The following is a 23,267-nucleotide window of genomic DNA, read 5'->3' as shown; positions in this document are numbered from 1 at the left end:
CCTCAGGAAATGAACCTTCCTCAGGAAGATGAGCGCGCACGTTAACCTGCAAAACTGCTTTCGGAGTAATGTTCACAGAAGTCATCTTACTGAAGCGCAGAACTGAGGAGTGTGACCTGACCATCCCTCCCCCTCCAGGCCGGAGCCAACACGGTACTTCAGTCACCCTTGACAGGCAGCATTTTTTTTTTTTTAATCTTTGCAGAAAGTCAGTCTACAACCTTGAGATGTTTTGAACTCTGGGATCCAGAAAAGCATTTTAAATGTCTCACTGACTTCAAATTCAGTCAGTCTTCCTTTCGAAGCCAGTACTATTTAAGGCTATTTCTTCTAAAACGGAGTTTTGCTTGATGTGGCGATGGTACCTCATTCTGCACAATGACGTCAAAGCTTAGGTTAAGAAAAAGAGTTACAACTACAAAGTAAATAACAAGAAAATGAGACCGGGTCAGGGTCATGCTTCGGGGACCCTCCCCGTCCCTCTCTTGCCCGCGAGTCTCTGGGGACGGGGGGTTATTTAAAAAAAAAAAAAAAGTAACTCTATCTTAGACCTAAATTCAGGATCCAGCTTCATATATGTGGAAACTAGACATTTCTAAAGACTCTTAATCACCACGTAAAACTAAAACCCGTTCATTATTTCCAAGGACGTACACTGAAAGTTCCAGCAACTGCAGTCCCTGGGGCCCTTGAACCACAAGACTCTCATTCTTCTCTTTCTCCATCTTGCCACTAGCTTTTGGCCTTTTCCCTGCTCAAGTACGAAGCAGTATTTGAAAGGCAAGGGAAAAGCTGAGACATTTACTTCTCATGACCAGGGTCTAATTAAGAAAGAAAATTAAAAACTTTTAGAGCAATGAATCCATTTTCCTTTAAAATATTGTCTTGTGATGATCCTCCCAGCACCAAAGTCAGCTTCCCTCCACCAGACCCCATGCTCTCCCTTCAGAACACGTTCTCACCACCCTGTACGGTCACTGTGACTTTGTCCTCCACCAGACCGAGCTCCGAGGGCTGTATCTGTTTTTCGGTCAGCAACCGGCACAGTCCCTCTCACACAGTGGGTACTTTCCATACACGTTCACTGAATTTGATGGTCTCCCCCCCCCCCCAGGAATAGATAATTACTATGCAATTGGATTTGCTCTACATCCTGCCACAGATAAAAAGTGATTTCATAGGAATCAGTTACCGGGTTATAGGTGACATTCTGCAGGTTGTTTAGGGACAACATCATTCTTTTCCACCTTATCGTTGATTGAGGTCTCTATTCTACGTATGATCGAAGGTTTTAAGACTTCTCAGATTGAATCGGAGGCACCTGTCCTGTGTAAAATCAAAACAGAGGGAAAGAAAAATTAGCATGCATCATTTTTCTTCATATCGTAACTGACTCCAAGTTTAAGTTATATTAGTTTACTGGTAGTTACCAAATAACAGGTTGCTATTACCATCAACGATCTGACCCCCAGATCAGATCAGGGAAGTACCTTCCCTCGTGTACTTACACGCCAAACAATTTGGGATTATCAGCAGGAAACAGGAAACAGTGACTTAAAATATACATTAGTAGAGGAGAGGGCTCAAAATGGCCACACGGGAAGATCCTGAGCTCACCCCCTCCCACGGACACAGCGACTCTACTGCTACACATGGACTACCTCCTTTTGAAGGGGGCCTGGGATCTGGATGAACAGAGCCTCCGCAAGAAGAGGCAGAGATACAGCCTCACGAATGGAAAAACCACACCCCAGGCAACGGCATTCCACAGTCCAGACAGATCTCAAAGGCACGGAAATTCTCCCAGAGGAGTCCGAGATTCAAGCTCGCATCAGGCACCCCAACCCTTCCATCCTGCACAGATGGCCCGGCCCCCAAAACAGCTGGCTTTCAGAACCAACAGGGAATCACCCATGAAAACTATAGAACTATAGGGGAAGGAAAACCCATTCTTGAAGGGCCTGTGTGAAGACTCCCTTGGCCCAGAAACCAGTACAAAAATACCAGACCAAAAAACACACAGACCAGAGGTGAAGGAGACCCACTTATTAACCTTGGAGCATCTGCGAGAGAAGCTAGGACAGCTGGGCCTCTCCCGGGGAACCGAGACACCGTCGGCAGTCATTTTGCTCTCTCATTCTGCCATGCTGATCCTGGTGGACGCCATTTTGGAATCCGCTTTCTAGACTGCTCATGTCAGGGGGTGCACACTGCTGAGAGCCCCACGTAACCTTATGTCTCAGCATGGCCTTGCTGCCAACAGGACAGTGACCCTGCCCAGCAGAGCAACCTGAAGCGGTTCAGCCAGGCCCAACAGCCAGCGGGGCAGGAGGCCAGCCCTGCCCACCAGAGCACGTACACAGTCGTAGCCCTGCCGCAGGGGAGAACCCTGGAGCAGCTGGCTCTGGTGGCCAAGGGGGAGCGCGTGTCTGTGCCCCATAGGACATCCACATAAAGCCGCTCCTTCAAGAACAAGAAGACCAGGAGACAGAGCTGAACTACCTCATACATACAAACACAGAGTTAGGCAAAACGAGACGGAACAGTATGTTCCAAACACAAGAACAAGACAAAACTTCAGAAAAAGAATGAAACAAAACAAAACAATGTACCCAATAAAGAGTTCCAAGTCATGGTCGAAAAGATGCTTACTGAACCAGGGAGAAGAGCGAATGAACAGTGAGAACATCAGCCAAGGGAAAATGCAAGAAATTACCAAAAAAACCAGAAAGGAATCTAAACATAACATGAAAGAAAGTCATAAAGTCACAGGAGAAGAGAGCAAGAGAACTGTAAAATCAACCAGAAAACCATCAACAAAATGGCAATAAATACATACCCGTCAATAATTACTTTAAAAAAGTAAATGGACTAAATGCTCATCAAAAGGCTTAGGATGGCTGAATGGATTTCAAAACAAAACACAAAAACAAAAACACACAAGGTAGAGGACTGTGGGAAGACGGTGGAGTAGGAGGACCCTAAGTTCACGGTGTTCCCAGATAACATTCATATCAGCATAAAACAGAAAATGGCCCAAAGGCAGAACAAACTCCGCAACTAAATGAAGAAAAAAGACCACACAGAAGAGGGAAGGAAGGGTGGAGACACAGTGGAAAGCTAAACACACAGTCCAGGAGGGAGGAACCCACAGGTGCAGAGAAGGGAAACGGACTATCACACCAAGAAGACCCCACAGGGAAGACAAATCCCCGTAACATCTGGCTTTGAAAACCGGAGGGGCTAGATTTTGTGAGTTCATGCAACCAGTGGGATTTAAACCCGGAATTTTAAAAATCAGTGGGCTCAGCTATGGGAAAGCCGGGAGGGAGAGAAGCTGAATCCTTGACCTTAAAGAAACGGCTCAACAAACAGCCCAGAGATACTGCCTAGATAAGCAGCAATTTGAAAAATGCCTGAGGCACACGGGAGATGTATTCACTCATCTCCGAGCACATCCAGCAGGAACAGAGATCAACAGGGTACTGCTCCAGGAGCAAAGACCCTGGTGAGCACTATTTCCCTCTCCCCACCCTGCATAAACACACAGCCACCTGTGGGAGCCAAAGCTGTGCTGACATTCACCACCTGAGTTGCTTCCACTGCTTCAGGAATCTGCCCCTCCTAGCCAGGCCTGCCTCATTCTGCTTCAGGACCTCTCCTGCGAGAAAACCAGCAGCAGGCAAACCTTGCTAACACCACTGCCCCACCGCACCCCTCTAGCCCCCATGTTGGGGGTCCACGCCCTCCGATACGCTCTGGGCTGGAGCCCATTCAAACCAGGGCCACAAGCCTGGCCATGTGCAAGCAGCCCCAACCGGGGCCAGCACCACTCCAAAGTGACTCCCGCCCTGGGGAGAGGGGACGATAACCACACACACCAGTCTGACTGTGGACCCAGCAGTGGGCTGGGGGCAGACACCTGCTCTGACTGCACACCCCACCCACCAACTAAAGCTTCTCAGGGAACAACGCAGACGGCTCACCCTGAAGTTCGGAGCTACTGCATCTCTGGCAAATGCCTGCTCTGACTCAACTCAAGCCCAAGGCAGCCCGAGACTGGTCCACTAACACCACAGGGACCAAACGCTGTCCGCAGCCGGCAAAGACAGCCACTGCAAATGAATGGGCTGAAGTCAAAAGTGGCTCAGCCACAACAGCAGGGTGCGTGCAACACACACACGATACCCCTCAGTGAACAGGAGCTCCTCTTCATAAAGCCATGATTTTCAAGAGCAGGAAATGTAGGAGACTTTCCTAACACAAAGAAACAGACTCAGAGAGTTAGACAAAATGAGGAGACAGATGAATACGTTCCAAACAGAAGAGTAGGACAAAACCACAGAGGAGACCTAAGCAAAAGGGAGACAAGTAATATGCCAGATAGACAATGCAAAGTAATGGCCATAAAATACACACCTGACTTGAGGAGGAAAGTGGAGGATGTCAGTGAGACACTGAACAGAGATTTAAAAAAAAAAAAAAAACAAAAACAAAAAAAACAATCGAAGATGAGGAACACAATAGATGAAATTAAAATACACTAATGGAATAAATAGTAGAGTACCAAAGCAGAAGAATGAATCAATGACCTAGAGGAGAGAGTAATGGAAAGTAATCAAGCTGAGCAGCTGAAAGAAACAAATTATGCAAAATGAGAACAGGGAACTCAGTGACTCCATCAAGCTCAACATTCATACTATAGGAATCCTAGAAGGAAAGCGAGAAAACAGGGGACAGAAGTGTTATTTGAAGACATAATAGCTGAAATCTTCCCAAATCCAGGAAGAAAACAGACATCCAGATCCAGGAGACACAGAGAGCCCCCAAGAAAATCAACCCAAAGTGGTCCACACCAAGACACATAGTAATTAAAATGGCACAAAAGTAGTGACAACAAGAGAATTTTAAAAGCAGCAAGAGAAAAGAAAACAGTTACATACAAGGGGAACCCCATGAGGCTATCAGCTGATCCTTCAACAGAAACCATGCAGGCCAGAAGGGAATAGAATGATATATTCAAAGTGCTGAGAGGAAATAAATCTGCAGCCAATAATACTCTATCAAGCAAGACTATCATTCGGAATAGAAGGGGACACATGCAAGCTAAAAGTAAAGGGATGGAGAAACATCAGGCAAACAGATTTAAAAAGAAAGCCAGAGTAGCAATACTTATATTGGTCAAAACAGACTTTAAAACAAAGACTACAAGAGGCAAATAAGGATACTATATAATCATAAAGGGGACAACCCAACAAGAAGATATAACAATTATAAATACTTATGCACCTGATATGGAAGCACCCAGATACATAAAACCATTCATAACAAACATAAAGGAACTAATCAATAGTAATACAATAGTAGTAGGGGACTTGAACACCCCACTCATATCAATGGACAGATAATCCGAACAGAACATCAACAAGAGAACAGTAGCTTTGAATGACACATTGGACCAGATGGATTTAACAGACATCAGAGCATTCCATCCTAAACCAGCAGAAAACACATTCTTTTCAAGTATACATTCTCAACAACAGATCATATGTCAGGCCACAAAACAAGCATCAATGAATTAAAAAAGATCAAAATCATACCATGCAGCTTTTCTTCTAGTTTCGGTGAAACTAGAAGTTGACCACAAGAAAAAATGTGGAAAGAGCCAAATATATGGAAGTTAAAACATGCTACTAAACACTGGATGGGTCAATAAAAAAAATCAAAGAGGAAATAAAAAAATATATACATGGACACAAACGAAAATGAAAACACAACAGTCCAAAATCTTTGGGATGCAGCAAAAGCAGTTATAAAAGAGAAGTTTAGAGCAATACAGGCCTACCTCAGGAAGAAAAATCAAAAATTAAACAATCTAGGGGCACCCGGTGCCTCAGTCAGTTAAATGTCCGACTTTGGCTCAGGTCACGATATTGTGGTCCATGAGTTTGAGCCCTATGTCAGGCTCTGTGTTGATAGCTCAGAGCCTGGAGCCTGCTTTGAATTCTGTGTCTGCCTCTCTCTCTCTGCCCCTCTCCCACTTGCACTTGCTCTCTCTCTCTGTCTCTATCAAAATAATAAATAAACATTAAAAAGAAAAAAACAAACTAAGCAATCTAACCTTAAACCTCAAGGAACTATGAAGAAAAAAAAAACAAAACCAGCAGAAGGAAGGAAACAATAAAGATTACGACAGATACAAAGGATACAGAAACTTAAAAAACCAATAGAACAGATTAGTGAAAACAGGAGCTGATCTTTTCTTTGAAAAAATCAACAAAATTGATATGCCTTTACCCAGACTCATTAAGTAAGACCAAAAAAATCAGAAATGAAAGAGGAGAAAAAACAACAACACAGAAATACAAAGGATTGTAAGACAATATTATGAAAAACTATATGCCAACAAATTAGGCAAGCTAGAAGAAATGGATAAATTCCTAGAAACACATAACCTACCTAAACTGAAGAAGAAATAGAAAATTTGAATAGACCGATTACTAGCAATGAAACTGAATCTGAAAATTAAAAATGCCCAATAAACAGAAGTCCAGGACCAAATGGCTTCGCAGGTGAATTCTACCAAACATTTAAAGAGGAGTTACTACCTATTCTCAAACTATTCCAAAAAAGATAAAAGGAAGAAAAACTTCCAAATTCATTCTATGAGGTCAGCATTATCCTGATACCAAAACCAAATAAAGATATCACAAGAAAAGAGAACTACAAGTCAATATCTCTGATGAACACAGATGCAAAAATCTTCAACAAAATATTAGCATATCAAATCCAACAATACATTGAAAAAATCATTCACTACGATCAAATGGAACTTACTTTTGGATACAAGGGTGGTTCAATATTCCCAAGTCAATAAACATGATACACCACATCAATAAGAGAAGGATTAAAACCATACGGTAGTTTCAATGGATGCAGAAAAAATATGTGACAAAGTACAACATCCATTCATGAGAAAAACCCTCAACAAAGTAGGTTTAAATGGAACATATCTCAATATAGTAAGAGCCATATATGAAACCCCACAGTTAATACCATCCTAAATGGGGAAAAACTGAAGAGGTTTTCCCCTAACGTCAGGAGTAAGACAAGAATGTTCACTCTCTCACCACTTCTATTCGACACAGTACTGGAAGTACTAGCCACAGCAGTCAGACAAGAAAAAAGAATAGCAGGGACCCAAATTAGTTAATAAGACCTGTCACTATTTGCAGATGACATAATACTATGCATAGAAAACCCTAAAGACCACACCAAAAAACTACTAGAACTGCTGAAGCAATTCAGTAAGGCCACAGGATACCAAATCAATGTACAAAAATCTACTGCATTTTTATACACTAATAATGAAACAGTAGAAAGAGAAATTAAGAAAACTGCCATTTCCAATTGCACCAAAAATAGTAAAATCTCTAAGGAATAAAGTTAACCAAGGAGGTAAAAGACTTGTACTCTGAAAACTGGTGAAAGAAACTGAAGATGGCACAAATGGAAAGACATTCCAGGCTCATGGAATTTGGAAGAACAACATTTGGAAGAACAAACGTTGTTAAAATGCTGATGCTACCGAAAAACCACGTGTTTGCTACCCGAAGCAATCTACATATTCAACACAATCCCTACCAAAATAGCAACAGCATTTTTCACAGAACTATAACAAATAATCCTAAAATTTGTATGAAACCATAAAATATCCTGAATTGCTGAAGCAATCTTGAAAAGGAGAAACAAAGCCAGAGGTATCACAATTCCAGATTTCAAGTTATATTACAAAACTGCAGTATTCAAAACAATATGGTACAAAAATAGACACACAGATCAAGTGGACAGAATAGAAACAGAAAATAAACCTGTGATGTTATGGTTAATTAATCTTCAGCAAATGAGGGAATAAGGAATTGGAAAAAACAAAACAAAACATGCAATAAGAAAAAAAACATTCTCTTCAACATCTATATGCTGCCTACAGGAGACTCACTTAAGATCTAAAAACACACACCAACTCAAAGTGAAAGGATGGAAAACACATTCTACACAAATAGGAAAAAAAAGCAAGCTGGTACAGCAATACTTGTACCAGACAAAAGTTTTTAAAACAAAGACTGAAACAAGAAACAAAGGAGCATTACATAATTATAAATCAACCCAACAAGAAGATGTAGCAGTTATAAATATTTATTCACCCAACACAGAAGCACCTAAATATATAAAGCAAATACTAACAAACACAAGAGGATAAATTAACAGCAATACAGTAACAGTAGGGAACTTTAACACCCCACTTACATCATTGTATAGATCATCCAGGCAGAAAATTAGTAAGTAAACACTGGCCTTGAAAGGCACATTAGACCAGGTGGACAGAACAGATACATTCAGAACGTCCCCTCCAAAAAGAGCAGATTACAAATTCTTCTCAAGTACGCATGCAAATTCTCTAGGAAAGATCACATGTTAGGCCACAAAATAAGTCTCAATAAATTTAAGAAGACTGAAATCATATCAAGCAACTTTTCCAACCACAGTGGAATTAGAAATCTAGAAATCAATTACAAAAAGAAAGCAAAAAAAAACCCACAAACATCTGGAGACCAAAGAACACGCTACTAAACAACCAAAGGGCCAATGAAAAAAAGTCAAAGGAGAAATAAAAAATACCTTTAAACAAATGAAAACACACCATTCTAAAATCTATGGGATGCAGCAAAACTAGTTCCAAGAGGGAAGTTCATAGCCTATCTCAAGAAAAAAGAAAAAAAAAGAAAGAAAAAGAAAAAAAGAAAAAAATCTAATCTTAAACTTCAAGGAAATAGAAAAAAGAACACAGTACAAAATTAGTAAAAGGAAGGAAATAATAAAAATCAGAACAGAAATAAATGAATAGAGACCAAAAAAAGTAAAGATCAATGAAAGGATTCTTTGAGAAGATAAACAATACAGATAAACCTTTAACCAGACTCATCAAGAAAAAGACAGGGGCGCCTGGGTGGCTCAGTCAGTTGAGTGTCTGACTCCTGATGTAGGCTCAGATCATGATCCCAGGGTTGTGGGATTGAGCCCCACACTGGGCTCCACACTAAGCATAGAGCCTGCTTGGAATTCTCTCTCTCTCCCTCTGCCCCTCTCCCCTGCTAGGAAAGAAGGCAGGAAGGCAGGAAAGGAAGGGAAGGAAGGAGGGAGGGGTGGGGAGGGAGAAAGGAAGAAAGAAGACAGGGACGAAAAAATAAAATCATAAATGAAAGAGAAGTTACAACTGATATCCAGAAATACAAAGGATCATAAGACACTACTAGGAATGATTATATGCCAAAAAATTGGACAACCTACAAGAAATGGATACAATCTTTCAAGACTGAATCAGGAAGAAACTGAAAACCTGAAGAAACTAATTACTAGTAAGGAAATTGAATCAGTAACCAAAAAACTCCTAATAAACAAAAACTCAATACTAGAAAGCTTCACAGGTGAATTCTACCAAACATTTCAAGAATTGGGGTTATTTTATTTATTTATTTTGAGAGAGAGAGAGAGAGAGAGAGAGAGAGGGAAAGAGCATGTGCAGGGGAGGGGCAGAGAGAGAGGGAGAGAGAGAATTCCAAGCAGGCTCCACACTGTCAGCACAGAGCCTAACGTGGGGCTCGATCCCACGAACCATGAGATCATAACCCGAGCCGAAATCAAGAGTCAGACACTTAACCAACCAAGCCACCCAGGCACCCCAACATTTCAAGAATTGCTAAGACCTGTTCTTCTCAAACTCTTCCAAAAAACTGAAGAGGAAGGAACACTTCCAAACTTATTCTACAAGGCTAACATTACCCTGATACCAAAACCATAGAAAGACACTACACAAAAAGAGAAAATTATAGGCCAATAACCCTGATGAACATAGATGCAAAAATCCACCACAAAACATTTACAAACTGAATTCAGCAGTATATTAAAAGGATCATACACCGGGCGCCTGGGTGGCTCAGTCGGTTAAGCGTCCGACTTCAGCCCAGGTCACGATCTCGCGGTCCGTGAGTTCGAGCCCCACGTCTGGCTCTGTGCTGACAGCTCAGAGCCTGGAGCCTGCTTCGGATTCTGTGTCTCCCTCTCTCTCTGCCCCTCCCCCGTTCATGCTCTGTCTCTCTCTGTCTCAAAAATAAATAAAAAAACGTTAAAAAAAAAATTTAAAAGGATCATACACATGATCAAATGGGATTTATTCTGGGGATTCAAGGTTGTTTCAATATCCACAAATCAACGTCATACACCATATTAATGAAACGAAGAATGAAAATCATATGAACATCTCGATACAGAAAAAGCTTACATTCAACATCCACTTAGGATAAAAATCTCTATAAAGTGAGCACAGAGGGAACATACCTAAATGTAATAGAGGCCATATACAGGCCTACAGCTAATATCATACTTAACAGCAAAAAGCTCAAAGCTCTTCCTGCCGTATCAGGAACAAGTGTGCCCACCAACACCACTTTTATTCATCACAGTTTTGGAAGCCCTAGTCACAGCAATTAGGCAAGAAAAAATAAATAAAAGGCATCCAAATCGGACAGGAAGAAGTAAAACCGTCACTATTTCCAGATGACCTACTACATATAAAAGACCCTAAAGCCTCTGCCAAAAAACTATCAGAATAAAAGAATTCAGTAATGTTGCAGGATTGAAAATCAATATGCAGAAATCTGCTGCATTTCTGTACACTAATAATGAACTGAAACAGAAATTAACAATCCCATTTACAATCGCATCAAGAAGAATAAAGTACCTAGGAATAAATTTAATCATTTGAGGTGAAAAACCTGTACTCTCAAAACTACAAGGCACTGATGAAAGAAACTGAAGACAACACAAATAAGTTAAAAGATATGTCGGGGCGCCTGGGCGGCTCAGTCGGTTAAGCGTCAGACTTCGGCTCAGGTCATGATCTCACGGTCCGTGAGTTCGAGCCCCGCGTCGGGCTCTGTGCTGACAGCTCAGAGCCTGGAGCCTGCTTCAGATTCTGTGTCTCCCTCTCTCTGACCCTCACCCGTTCATGCTCTGTCTCTCTCTGTCTCAAAAATAAATAAACATAAAAAAAAAATTAAAAAAAAAAAGATATGTCATGTTCACAGACTGGAAGAATTAATGTTATCAAAATGCCCATACTACCCAAAGCAATCTACAGATTCAACGCAATCCCTTTCAAAATACCAATGGCATTCTTCATGTAACTAGAACAAACAATCCTAAAATCTGTATGGAACCACAAACAAAACCAAAAACAAATAGCCAAAGCAATCTTGACAAACAACAAAGCTGGAGGTACCATGCTCCCAGATTTCACTACAAAGTACATAATCAAAAACAGACACATAGGGGGAAAAAAACCAGACACAATAGAATAGCTCAATAGAACAGAACAGAGAGCGGAGAAATAAACCCACGCTTACATGGTCAATTAATTTATGACAAAGGAGGCAAGAATGGAGAAAAGATAGTCTCTTCAATAAATGGTGGTGAGAAAACTGGACAAGCTACATGCCAAAGAATGAAACTGGGCCACTTTCTTATGCCATACACAAAACAAACTTAAAACGGATTAAAAACTTAAATATAAAACCTGAAACCATAAAACTCTTAAAAGAAAAAACATAGGCAGTAAGCTCTTTGACGCCAATCTTAGCAGTATTTTTTTGGATCTGTCTCCTCAGGCAAGGACAACAAAAACACATTTTGTTAATAACAAATTAACGAGTGGGTCTACATCAAAATAAAAAGCTTTTGCATAGTGAAGGAAACCATTAACAAAAAGGAAACTTACTGGATGGGAGAATACATTTGCAAATAATACATCTGATAAGGGGTTAACATCCAAAATACATAAAAAATAAAAAACTCCTACAACTCAACATCAAACAATCAGATTAGAAAATGAGCAGAAGACCCGAATAGACATTTTTCCAAACATAAACCTCATACAACTATTGAACCACTATGTTACAACTGAAACTAACACAATGTTCTATGTCAACTACTATTCAATAAAAAAAGAAACAAGTTTATCAGATCATGCAGGCACCTTAACGCAGAAGAGGTTAATTGTGATAAGTAAAATCAGCACTAACTGTCCTTTATTTTTACCACCAAAATCCTGAGGTTGCTCCAACAGAAATAAACCAAATAATAAACTTAAAACAATACACTCCTAGAAATTCTCTAACTTGGAATTTACTACTAAAAATAAAATAATAGCAAATCGTCCTGTACAACTACCAAAGATACTCATTTATCTCATCGGTAAAATGAAAATGATAGCATTCACCTGACACGTTTGTCCTGAGGGTTAAATGAATTAATAAAGCAATGGAAAGAAAGTGCTTTCTAAATTTGAGCTCTTATTTTAATAGAAGGCATTCCTCTTCCTCCTCCAAAGGAAACTAGTCAAAAAGAAAAAAGTCTAATCCCTTGAATAACAAGGATACAGTTTTCCTTGTGGCTTAAAACTATGGGGGGCGGGGGGCAGGGGGCGGTTGCTACGCATTAGCCACAGTTTGAAAGATGAAAGCACCCCACTGACAGAAGTACCCATTTAATAGCTCCGGCGAAGATTAAAGACATCAAGCACAACTAAAAGAGAAACGAAAGTAAAACTTCCTACATTTTACTTCCGCCAATTCTCTCATCGCACCAAAGAACAATACGCAGTAACCACAACTATGAGTTTCTATTAAGAAAAACAAGAAACTACATCCTTCTTGGTTTACCACCTGAATGCCCTAAACTGTCATTAATTTAGACGTTAGTCAAAACCTCGAAACTCTTCCTTCTGCTCCGTAAAATTCAGGAAGCGCGAATACGAGCAGAGGGAAAGGATACAGAGATGCCATAGCCACATTCATAATTTACATCGCGACCAGAGAGTGACCCGATTTAAGCCACAGGCTTGCAGGAAACCGGTTGTTCCCAAAGGAGCCACACGGACGGGTCCTGCAGTTTATTCGCTTCACAAAGAGCCATCATTATGTTTTGCGGACAAAGCAATTCAAGTGACCTCCGTTTCCGAACTTTAACACTGCAGTCAAATGACTCGGCATCTTGCACCAACGTGTTCAGGGTCCGGGAGAGCAAAGCAGGTCTGTCACTAAACGCACAGAACTTGTCCTTTAAAAGGTGGCGCAGGAGAACCCCGGGCAATCTGGCGGGGGGCCAGCAGGTGCGAAGGCAGACCTGGTGGGGAGGGTCTGCAGCGGGGCAGCGGGAAGGGCCGCGGCTCCCGATACCCGCTCCCTCCCGGGAGCTTTCCCGCCACCCCGCCCCACGCTGCCGCGGAGAGGACCGGTGGGACGGGGTGCACCCAAGAGGTCCCACCCACCAAACTCCGAAGTGGAGACAGCGATGTCCGCATCCCCTCCTCGGCCGGCGCGCCCACCGCAGCACCCAGCGGCTCCCCGCCCCGGAGGATGGCCGCCGTCCGACTCACCGCGGGATCGGCGTGGCCGGCGCTCCACGCACCCGGCTGTTTCTCCGCCGCCGCGCGTCGTCCGGGATCCCGGGATGCGTGGGCGGCTACGGGAAGCGAGAGGAGTCAGTCCGCTTCCATTTCCCGGTTCGCGCGCCGCGGGGGCGTCGCCGTCGGCCCCGCCTCCGTCTGCTGGGCGTGCTCGGGGCTCTGCTGGCGTGCGGCCACCCCCCAGCCGGGCCTCCTGCACAGCCTCCGGGGATCGGAACGCGACCGGCTTGCTGCGGGACGAACGGAGGGGAAGGACGGCAGAGAGTGTTTTACAAATTCCCGAGCGCACCCACCTGCCCCTGCCCCTGCCCCGTAGTCGGGGTGGGAGTGGACGGAAGTGGGTTGGAAAGGAGAAAGCTGATGCTCCCTCGGCCCGGGGCTTTCCGCCGGCTCCGGTGTCCCGGCCTCTGCAGTGGGTCAGAGTCCAGATGGTGCTATGAAAGATAACCCGACGTGGACGCGCCCCTTTTTGCCAGTGCACACCCTGGGGTGTCAGTGAAATGGTGGGGGGATGGGGTCAGTTCGGCTGGACCGCGCCCGGCCCGGGGCGCCCGGTCTGGTTAGTCTAATGGACTTGCCTCCGCTGTGGATCACCCGCCAATTACTTCGTGTGTTGGTGTTTCCTAAATTACACACCTCCCTAGGGAAAAATGTCAGCAGTATGGGGCACAGTAACGAGCAGAGGAGATGTTCAGTAAAGGACCGATTTCTCACCCAAGGACCCACACTGACCACTAGTTTGCTGTAAAAACAGAGAGATACAAATAAAGTCATGTACCTTGGACAGCTGGCTGCTTTCAGTTTCTTTTCTGTTAGGGACCGCAAAGTTCTCACGTTCCTACTTGTCTCTGCTGGATTTGTATCCACGTTTGTTTTGAAAGACCGTTTTGGTGTCCCGGCTCTGGGCTTTCTTCTCGGTGGCTTTGGTTTTTATTATTTTGTATTTAAATTGAGAAATTCATCACAAATCCCATACCTGTGAACTCACGTTCCGATTTACTATTCCTTTTTGCTCTCTCTCCTACTCATTTTCCAAGTTTGATTCACTTTCCAGGATCCAATTTCAATAGCTGCATTTAACCCTTGACATACTCTACCTTGGATTTGTACTTCTGCTTCTGTGGGTTGTGTTTTATCTATCAAATTCGATTTTAACGTTTATTTATTTTTGAGACAGAGAGAGACAGAGCATGAACAGGGGAGGGGCAGAGAGAGAGGGAGACACAGAATCCGAAACAGGCTCCAGGCTCTGAGCTGTCAGCACAGAGCCCGATGTGGGGCTCGAACTCATGGACTGTGAGATCATGGCCTGAGCCGAAGTCGGCCGCTTAACCGACTGAGCCACCCAGGCGCCCCTATCAAATTCGATTTTAAATTGAAAAGAGAAACTTGTATGTTCCCCCAATGCCCAGTGTAATGCTTTATGTGAAGTAGACACTGAATATTGAGTTGAAATAATAGGTTATTGACAAGGTGGGGAGCAATTAGATATCTACACAATTTTGCCTGGGTTTAGTACCTCTCCTTTGCAAAAGAAGTTGAACTCAGTACGCATCAGTGCTCTTTTTCTTTGTTAAGGGCAAATGTGACTAAGTAAATGAGCCAGAAATCCAGTGTTGAAGTAATTCTATATTAAAATATGCACAAAACCAGAGAACCTATTCTTAGAAATAACCCACTCATTAGTCCTGTTTTGTTTAATGAGCTCAGTATGTTTTTACATCATTTAAAATCTTACCAATATATGCTAAATGCCCACCATGACAAGGCACAGTGATAAGGGATACAGGTATACTAAAAGGTTTTTGTAGTGTTTGCCTCGTGGGACACTTCTAGATGCAAAGAAGAGACATAGGGGCGCCTGGGTGGCTCAGTGGGTTAAGTGTCTGACTTTGGCTCAGGTCATGATCTCGCAATTCGTGAGTTGGAGCCCTGAATCGGGGTCTGTGCTGACAGCCTGGAGCCTGCTTCGGATTCTTTGTCTCCCTCTCTCTCTGCCCCTCCCCCGCTTGTGCTCTGTCTCTCTGTCTCTCAAAAATGAATAAATGTAAAAAAAAAAAAATGTTTTTTTAAAAGAAGAGACATAAATAAATGGAAGTCCCATATCTCTTCCTTGGATTATTGCAGAAGCCTCATAATTGGTCTCCCTGCATTTGCCCTTGTTCCCCTGCAATCTGATGTCAACTCAGCAACCAGAGGGATCATGACAAAACATAATTCAAACAATGTTACTCCTCTGCTAAAACTTGCCACTGACTGATGTTCCTTCTTTGAGTGGATATCCCTGTCCTTACATGATCTGCCCACCATCTCCACACACACTCATTTCGTTTCCTACTTCATGTTCATGCCTCCTCTCTCATTCTGCAGCAAGCACTGGCCTTCTTGGTATTTTTATGGCACGCTTGTCACACCTCCCAAAACCTTTGCATCTAACATTTCCTTTTCCCCCTAAAGTCCCCCTAAACTCAAATATCAATTTTCAGCGAAGCCTCTCCTGACCACCATATTTAAAATTGCAAACCCCCTCCCAACACACACACACACACACACACACACACACAATTCCTATCACTTTTCCTTCCTTTATTTTTCTCTAGAACTTAACCATATGCCAATGTGCTGTATAATTTACCTTTTTATTTTATATGACTTCACCCACCAAATGATGAGCTCCATGAGGACAGAGGGTTTTCACTATTCTTGTTTCAATGGGGTTGACATTCCCATGGGGGACACAGATAGTGATGAGTTTCAGAGAAGACTTAAAAAGGATGGGGTCATTGGGAGCACTTGGGTGGCTACTTCAGTTGGGTGCCAGGGAAAGAGGTGATATTTGAACTGCTGGTGAGTGAAAGAGGAAGCCATGGCAGATCTTGGGAAAGAGCATTCTAGGCAGAGGGAACAGCTCACGCAAGGTCCCTAAGGCTGAGAAATGCATTCAGTGTGTTCAGGAACAGAGAGGCCACAAGCATAGCAGAAGCAAAGCAAAGGAGACAATGATGTGAGATGAAGTCATGGGATTTGATGAGGTCACCTAAGAGCGTAGATAGATGGAGAATTTGATCGAGGACAGAGCCCTGGGGAGAGAAGTCAGGAAAAGAAAAGTCCATGAAAGAGACTGAGAAGAGGCAGCCATGCAGCCTTGCCAGGAGTGGTAGTCTAGAAGCCAAAGAAAGGAAGTGCTTTAAGGAAGAGCAGCCAGTTGTGTCACATGCTGCCGAGAGGTCAAGGAACAAAGACATTTGCAATGGATTTTGCAACATGGAGGTCATCAGTGACTGACTTGGAAGTGGGTTGAGAAATACGAGGTGAAGAAGTGGCAGAAATCACGACTAATCAATATTTCAAGTGTCGCTGTGAAACACAGAGAAACTGGCGTAGCTCAGAAAGCAGTGGGGTAAAAAGAAGACTTTGATTTCGTTTTGTTTCTATCTCTGTGTTTAAAAAGAGAAGCTACTACTGCGGTGCTTGGCAGACTTGGGACAAGCCAGCCACAATCAGAACCACGTTTCCATCGCGACTTGTTACGTACGGACTTAAAATCATGAAAACAAAAATTTGCAAAACAATACCCGTGTTATACAACGCGTCCCAATTCTCCATTTAAAAATGCTGCTTATTACCCACTAAAATGTTTGCAAGCCCCACTAATGGACTGGAAACTGAGGTTGAAGAACACTTTCGGGGAGTGTCGGAGCTGGCTCACACTGGCTTGCAGGAGCCAATTTTGCACACCTCTTCCATGTTGATAGCTTGAAAATGGCCAGGAACGGAAGTACTTACACCAGGGACATAGACAACCATGACAACTTAGGGCCACCCCCCACTGCCCCCAGCCCAAAGCCAGGTGTTAAACATTTACCACCACACTACTGACTGTACTCATATGAACGATCCAGTAGAGCGGAAAACACTAACCATGTAGAAGAAAGGGATGGTCACGAGAGTGCTTCTGGACATGATGTTGCCCAAAACACACAGCAATAAAATTTTGGAATATCAGTTCAAAACAACAACATAGAGATTACCAATTATTTGCAGACAATTGTCTTAGAGTTCCAAAGCTGAAGGGATCCTTTCTAGTGGGATCAATTTCATCTCTTAATGGCCTCTTTCCTTACTCAAGAAGACACATTCATATAGTGTCGTGTGGCTGCAGATTTGGAAATAGTATGATATAGAGATATTGTCTTACAAGCAAAATGTGAAATAATGTATATTTAATGATGTGCATCATGTTGTTTAAAGGTGGGAAGCACTTCTGGTGGTGATTTTGCTTATTGTTGTGTTGCTGGGTTTTTGTTATTATAAGTAAATTTTTTTCTTTGCCTCCAAGCATTGATTAAATGGTGGTGCCAGTGCTGGGAAAATACGCCTCAAATTAATAACTGTGGCATACAGGGGCGCCTGAGTGGCTCAGTTAGTTAAGCCTCCGACTCTTGATTTCAACTCAGGTCATGATCTCATCGTTGTGAGACGGGGCTCTGAGCTGCGCATAGAGCCTGCTTAAGATTCTCTCTCTCCCTCTCCCTCTGCCCCACCCTGCTCTCTCTCTCTCTTTCTCTCTCTCGTGCTCAAAAAAAAAAAAAAAAAAAAAAGTAATAATTTTGGAATACAAGTTAGATGTGCTAAAACACTGTAAAGTACTTTAAATGACTGCTTCGATAATTATTCATGCTGTGAATTTAGAAGTCAAAACTCTAGAACCTTTAGCAAAAATAATCTATAAAAAAATTCAAAACCCTGCACAATAATTATAGATTTATGAGCTCTGAGACTGTATACCCTGCTTTCCCTTTACTTCTATGAGAAAATTTGCCTTGAATTATGCAGATTTTAAATTATTCAGTCTTTAAGACTGCATTCTTTTATTTATTTATTTTTTAAGTAATCTCTACATCCAGTGAGGGGCTGGAACTCAACCCCGAGATCAAGACTTGCATGCTCTATGGACTGAGCCAGCCAGGCGCCCCAGAAGTGCATTCTTTACAATACCACAGCACTTACATTCCTTAAACCTATGTCTACTTCCCAGGGAAATTTCATGGTTGGTGCCATTGACCTCTTCTGATTGATTATCCTCCCCCACTGTAAATGGACTCATTTCTTCTTTGAATCCTCTTGCTTTGAACAAAGTCTCTCATACCTCAATACTAACTAGCACTACCCAAGAGCACTCAACCTTTTTTTCCAAACTTCAGCCCCCCCTGTGTTTTGATCCATCCAGCTTACCTCTTATGTTCTACACGATCATGTCCCTGATCCAGTCTTTTCAAGTGTGAGAACCAAGCTTCTAGAACTATGGTTTTGTCATAAAATAAAAGAATCTTGAAGATGTAGAAGATCTTCAGAGGAGTATAAATTAAATTAATTCATCCCAATGGCTCAAAGAATGAGATACTGTCCTATTTTTAAAATGCTTTCCCTGGGGCGCCTGGGTGGCTCAGTCAGTTAAACATTCAACTATTGATTTGGCTCAGGTCATGATCCCAGGGTCAAGGGATCAAGCCCCGAGTTGGGCTCCACAGTGGGCGTGGAACCTGCTTGGAATTCCCTCTCTCCCTCTGCCCCTCCCCTTCTCTCTCTCTCTCTCAAAATAAATAAATATTTTTTAAAAATTAAAAATAAAATACTTTTCTTGAAAGTCTTAGCAAACTAAGGTATGTTAACTAGAGAATAATGTATTGTTATTTTATATGAGAATATATCTGAAATTATGTAATTTTAAAAGTAGAAACACAATAAAATACTTAAAGTCACATATATATTATACTAGGTAATATTTTAGGCGCTAGAGATACAATGGGTAAAAAATATAGCTCCCATTGGAGCTTACATCTAGTGGGAGTTAGATAATAAGTAATTATACACATGTATTTTAAAATTCAAAAGGATGATGTAAGTAACTGTTAATGCTCATTGTGATCTTTGTTCTTGCAAAGTAGCTGAGATTCTTAATACTATTAAAAGGCTTCCCTCAGAATGCAATATGAATATTTAACCAATCCTTCTTGTGTATAACTAATTGTCTTCTAGCTTGTATTTACACAGCTCATTAGAATTTCTGTGACAGGTTATTTCCTGCCAAACCTGGAGTTAGCAATTTTTTTAAGCAATTTTTCCAAGAAAATTTTTAGTGGGAAATGGTATATAGAGACCACAATTTTGACTAGGGATGCTTATGGCCACTGGGTTTGTTTCTAGACTTCCTCAGTAGATGAAGCCAAAAGGAATGTTAAAAAATATATATATATATATATATATATATGTATATATATATATATATGTATACACACATATATAATATAAATAAATTTAAAATAATATAATATATATTAAGTATATAAAATCTATTTCAAAATATGTATCTTATACATTTAAATATATATTTAATTTAAAATATATAAAATATAAATATATATCTAAGTTTACACTGATTTCATTCAATTTAGGATTACAATGTTTTCATTTAGCTTTTTTATTTTATATGTATTCCTCATTTTTGAAAATAAAAATCTTGGTTTCTAATAACACTAACATAATTACTTATTTGCTTTATTCTACATATATAATAGTTTGGGGATAAAAAGTTAAATATTGTTTTAACAATATGGTTACATAACAAAATGAAGGTTTATTTGCATTTATTTTCTGTCTTTAAGCCATATCGCACAGGAGATATACAATAACGCTTCTGTGTTTTAAAGTAATTTGATAATACTATCCAAAGCAATCTATAGATTCACTGCAATCCTTATCAAAATTCCAACAGCATTTTTTGCAGAAATAGAAAAAAAATCTTAAAACTAATTTGGAATCCCAAGGGACCCTCAATAACTAAAACAATCTTGAAAAAAAAAGAAAAAGTTGGAGGTCTTACATTTCCTGATTTCAAAACATATTACAAAACTAGTAAGCAAATAGTCTGGTGCTGGCAAAAAGGACAGACCTATAGACCAATAGAACAGGAATAGAGAATAGAGAGCCCTGAAATAAATCCTTATGTACATGGTCATATGATCTTCAATAGGGTGCTAAGACCACTCTGTGGGGGAAAAGATAGTCTCTTCAACAAACGATGTTGGAAAAATTAGATATTCACATGCAAAATTGAACCTTTAGCTTACACCTTATACAAAAATTAACTCAAAATGGATTAAAAACTTAAACAAAAAACATAAAACTACACAATTCCTAGAAGAAAACAAAGGGCAAAAACTGCATGACATTGGAATTTGGCAATGAGTTTTTGGATATGACACTAAAAGCACAGATAGTAAATTAAGAAATAGACAAACAGAGGGGCACCTGGGTGTCTCAGTTGGTTAAGCGTCCGACTTCAGCTCAAGTCATGATCTCATGATTGGTGGGTTAGAGCCCCGTGTCAGGCTCTGTGCTGACAGCTCAGAGCCTGGAGCCTATTTCAGATTCTGTGTCTCCCATTCTCTTTGCCCCTCCCCTGCTCGCACTCTGTCTCTCTGTCTCTGTCTCTCTCTTTCTCAAAAAAAGAAATAAACATTAAAAAATTTTTTTCTTTTAAGAAATAGACAAATAGGACTGTATCAAACTTAAAAATTCTGTGCACAAAGGTCACAATCAACAGAGTGAAAAGGCAACCCAAGGGAGGGGAAAATATTTGCAAATCATGTATCTGGTAAGGGGTTAATATTCAGAATATTCTGGATACTAACCAGATATAGATTCTAGATATCCAGCAGTATATGTATATGCATGTGTGTATATATATATATATATATATATATATATATATACACACACACACACACACACTATATACGATATCTATATCTATATCTATATCTATATCTATATCTATATCTATATCTATATAACTCCTATAACTCCACAACAAAAAACAAATAACCCAAATCAAAAATGTTGAAAGAATTTGAACAGACAGTTCTCCAAAGATGATACACAAATGACCAACAAGTTCAACATCACCAGTCATTAGAGAAATGCAAACCAAAACACAGTGAGGGGGCACCTGGGTGGCTCATTTGGTTAAGCTTCTGACTCTTGATCTCAGCTCAGGTCTTGATCTCAGGGTGGTGAGTTCAAGCCCTGTGTGGGGCTCTGCACTGAACATGAAGCCTGCTTAAAAAAAAAACAAAAGCAAAAACAAAAATATACAAAACCACAATGAGACACTACCTCATACCCATTAAGATGGCTTTACTAAAGAAAGGTGGAGGGAAGAGGGAAAGAAAGAAAGAAAAACTAACAAGTATTGGCAAGGATGTGGAGAAATTGGAATCCTTATGCACTATTAATGCACCAAAATGATGTAGCCTCTATGGAAAATAGTATGACAACTCCTTAAAAAAATTAAAAATAGAATTGCAACATATCCAGCCATGCTGCTTCTGGCTATATATCCAGGAAAACTGAACACATGATCTCAAAGAGATATTTGCACACCTGTGTTCACAACAGCATTATTCACAATCCAAGAAATGGAAACAACTCAAATGTCCTTTGACCAAGGAATGAATAAACAAAATATTATATACTGTATATATACATATACATATACATATGTAATACATATAGTAGAATATTATTCAGCCTTTAATATTTTTTTAACGTTTATTTTTGAGACAGAGAGAGACAGAGCATGAACAGGGGAGGGTCAGAGAGAGAGGGAGACACAGAATCCGAAACAGGCTCCAGGCTCTGAGCTGTCAGCACAGAGCTCGATGAGGGACTCGAACTCACGAATTGCGAGATCATGACCTGAGCGGGAGTCTGACGCTTAACCGACTGAGCCACCCAGGCGCCCCTATTCAGCCTTTAAAAGGAAGGAAATCCTGTTGCATGTGACAACATGGATGAATCTTGAGGACATTATGCTAAATGAAATAAACCAGTCACAAAAAGACAGTTACTTACATGAGATATCTAACAAAGTCAAGCTCATAGAAACAGAAAGTATAATGTTAGCCTCCAGGGGCTGGGACAAGGACAAAATGGGGAGGTGTTTGACGGGGATAGAATTTCAGTTTTGTAAGATGAAATAGTTCTGGAGATTTGTTGTACAACAATGTGAACATACTTAACACTACTGAACTGTGCACTTAAAATGGTTAAATGGTAACTTCTCTGTTGTGTTAACCACAGTTTAAAAAGCAATAATAACTTGAAATAATTTATCTCTGTGTCAATAAGCCACCAACTCAGTACACCATTAGATTCATTGGTTTCATTTTTGTTTTCAATTCTTGAGGCTTGCTTTTAGTTTATTTCACTTTGATTTAATTCTGGATTACAATCTTATGAAATAGTTACACGGTCCCAATGCCAAATTTACAAACAAATTTACAAATAAGACACATTTGGGGTATCTGGGTGGCTCAGTCGGTTAAGTGTCCGACTTCAGCTCAGGTCATGGTCTCACCGTTCGTTGAGTTCAAGCCCCACATTGGGCTTGCTGCTATTAACCTGTCAGCACGGAGTGGCTTTGGATCCTCTGGCCCCCTCTCTCTGCTCCTCTCCTGCTTGCACTCTCCCCAAAAATAAATATAAATGCTAAACAAAACAAAACAAAACAAATAGAACACATTTGTGGAATCCTAGTTTCCATCCCTGTCCTCTCCATCCTATTCCCTCCCTGACTCCACACATAATACATGTAGATGGTTTTTATATTCACATTCACACTGTAGAGAAAAGATAGCACACTTTGCATAGTTTTGCCCTTTGCCCTTTTTACTTCCCGTAT

General features: G+C 41.1%; 1 protein-coding gene across 12 annotated transcripts in view; it reads right to left on the bottom strand.

Moving 5' to 3' along the window:
- The window catches only part of LGALS8 (galectin 8), a 35,787-nt gene extending 17,000 nt beyond the window's left edge, over positions 1 to 18,787 (bottom strand). The window contains exons 1-4 of one of the 12 annotated variants that reach the window (XM_053910221.1): positions 18,758 to 18,787; positions 14,301 to 14,443; positions 13,493 to 13,752; positions 1,193 to 1,326 (exon numbers count right to left, since the gene is read on the bottom strand). In XM_053910221.1, the coding sequence (XP_053766196.1) occupies positions 1,193 to 1,237 (45 nt within the window). In that variant the 5' untranslated portion in view covers positions 1,238 to 1,326; positions 13,493 to 13,752; positions 14,301 to 14,443; positions 18,758 to 18,787. Of the gene's footprint in view, positions 1 to 1,192; positions 1,327 to 3,986; positions 4,258 to 13,063; positions 13,328 to 13,384; positions 13,813 to 14,300; positions 14,548 to 18,757 lie in introns of those variants that run through there. The other 11 variants (XM_019418908.2, XM_019418909.2, XM_019418907.2 and 8 more) reach the window with 11 other exon arrangements.
- Positions 18,788 to 23,267: the final 4,480 nt, after the last annotated feature.

Source organism: Panthera pardus, unplaced genomic scaffold (assembly GCF_024362965.1).
Source record: "Panthera pardus isolate Hobbes unplaced genomic scaffold, ASM2436296v1 HiC_scaffold_22, whole genome shotgun sequence".
NCBI classification, from domain to species: domain Eukaryota; kingdom Metazoa; phylum Chordata; class Mammalia; order Carnivora; family Felidae; genus Panthera; species Panthera pardus.
This window is presented reverse-complemented; position numbering and strand designations above follow the sequence as displayed.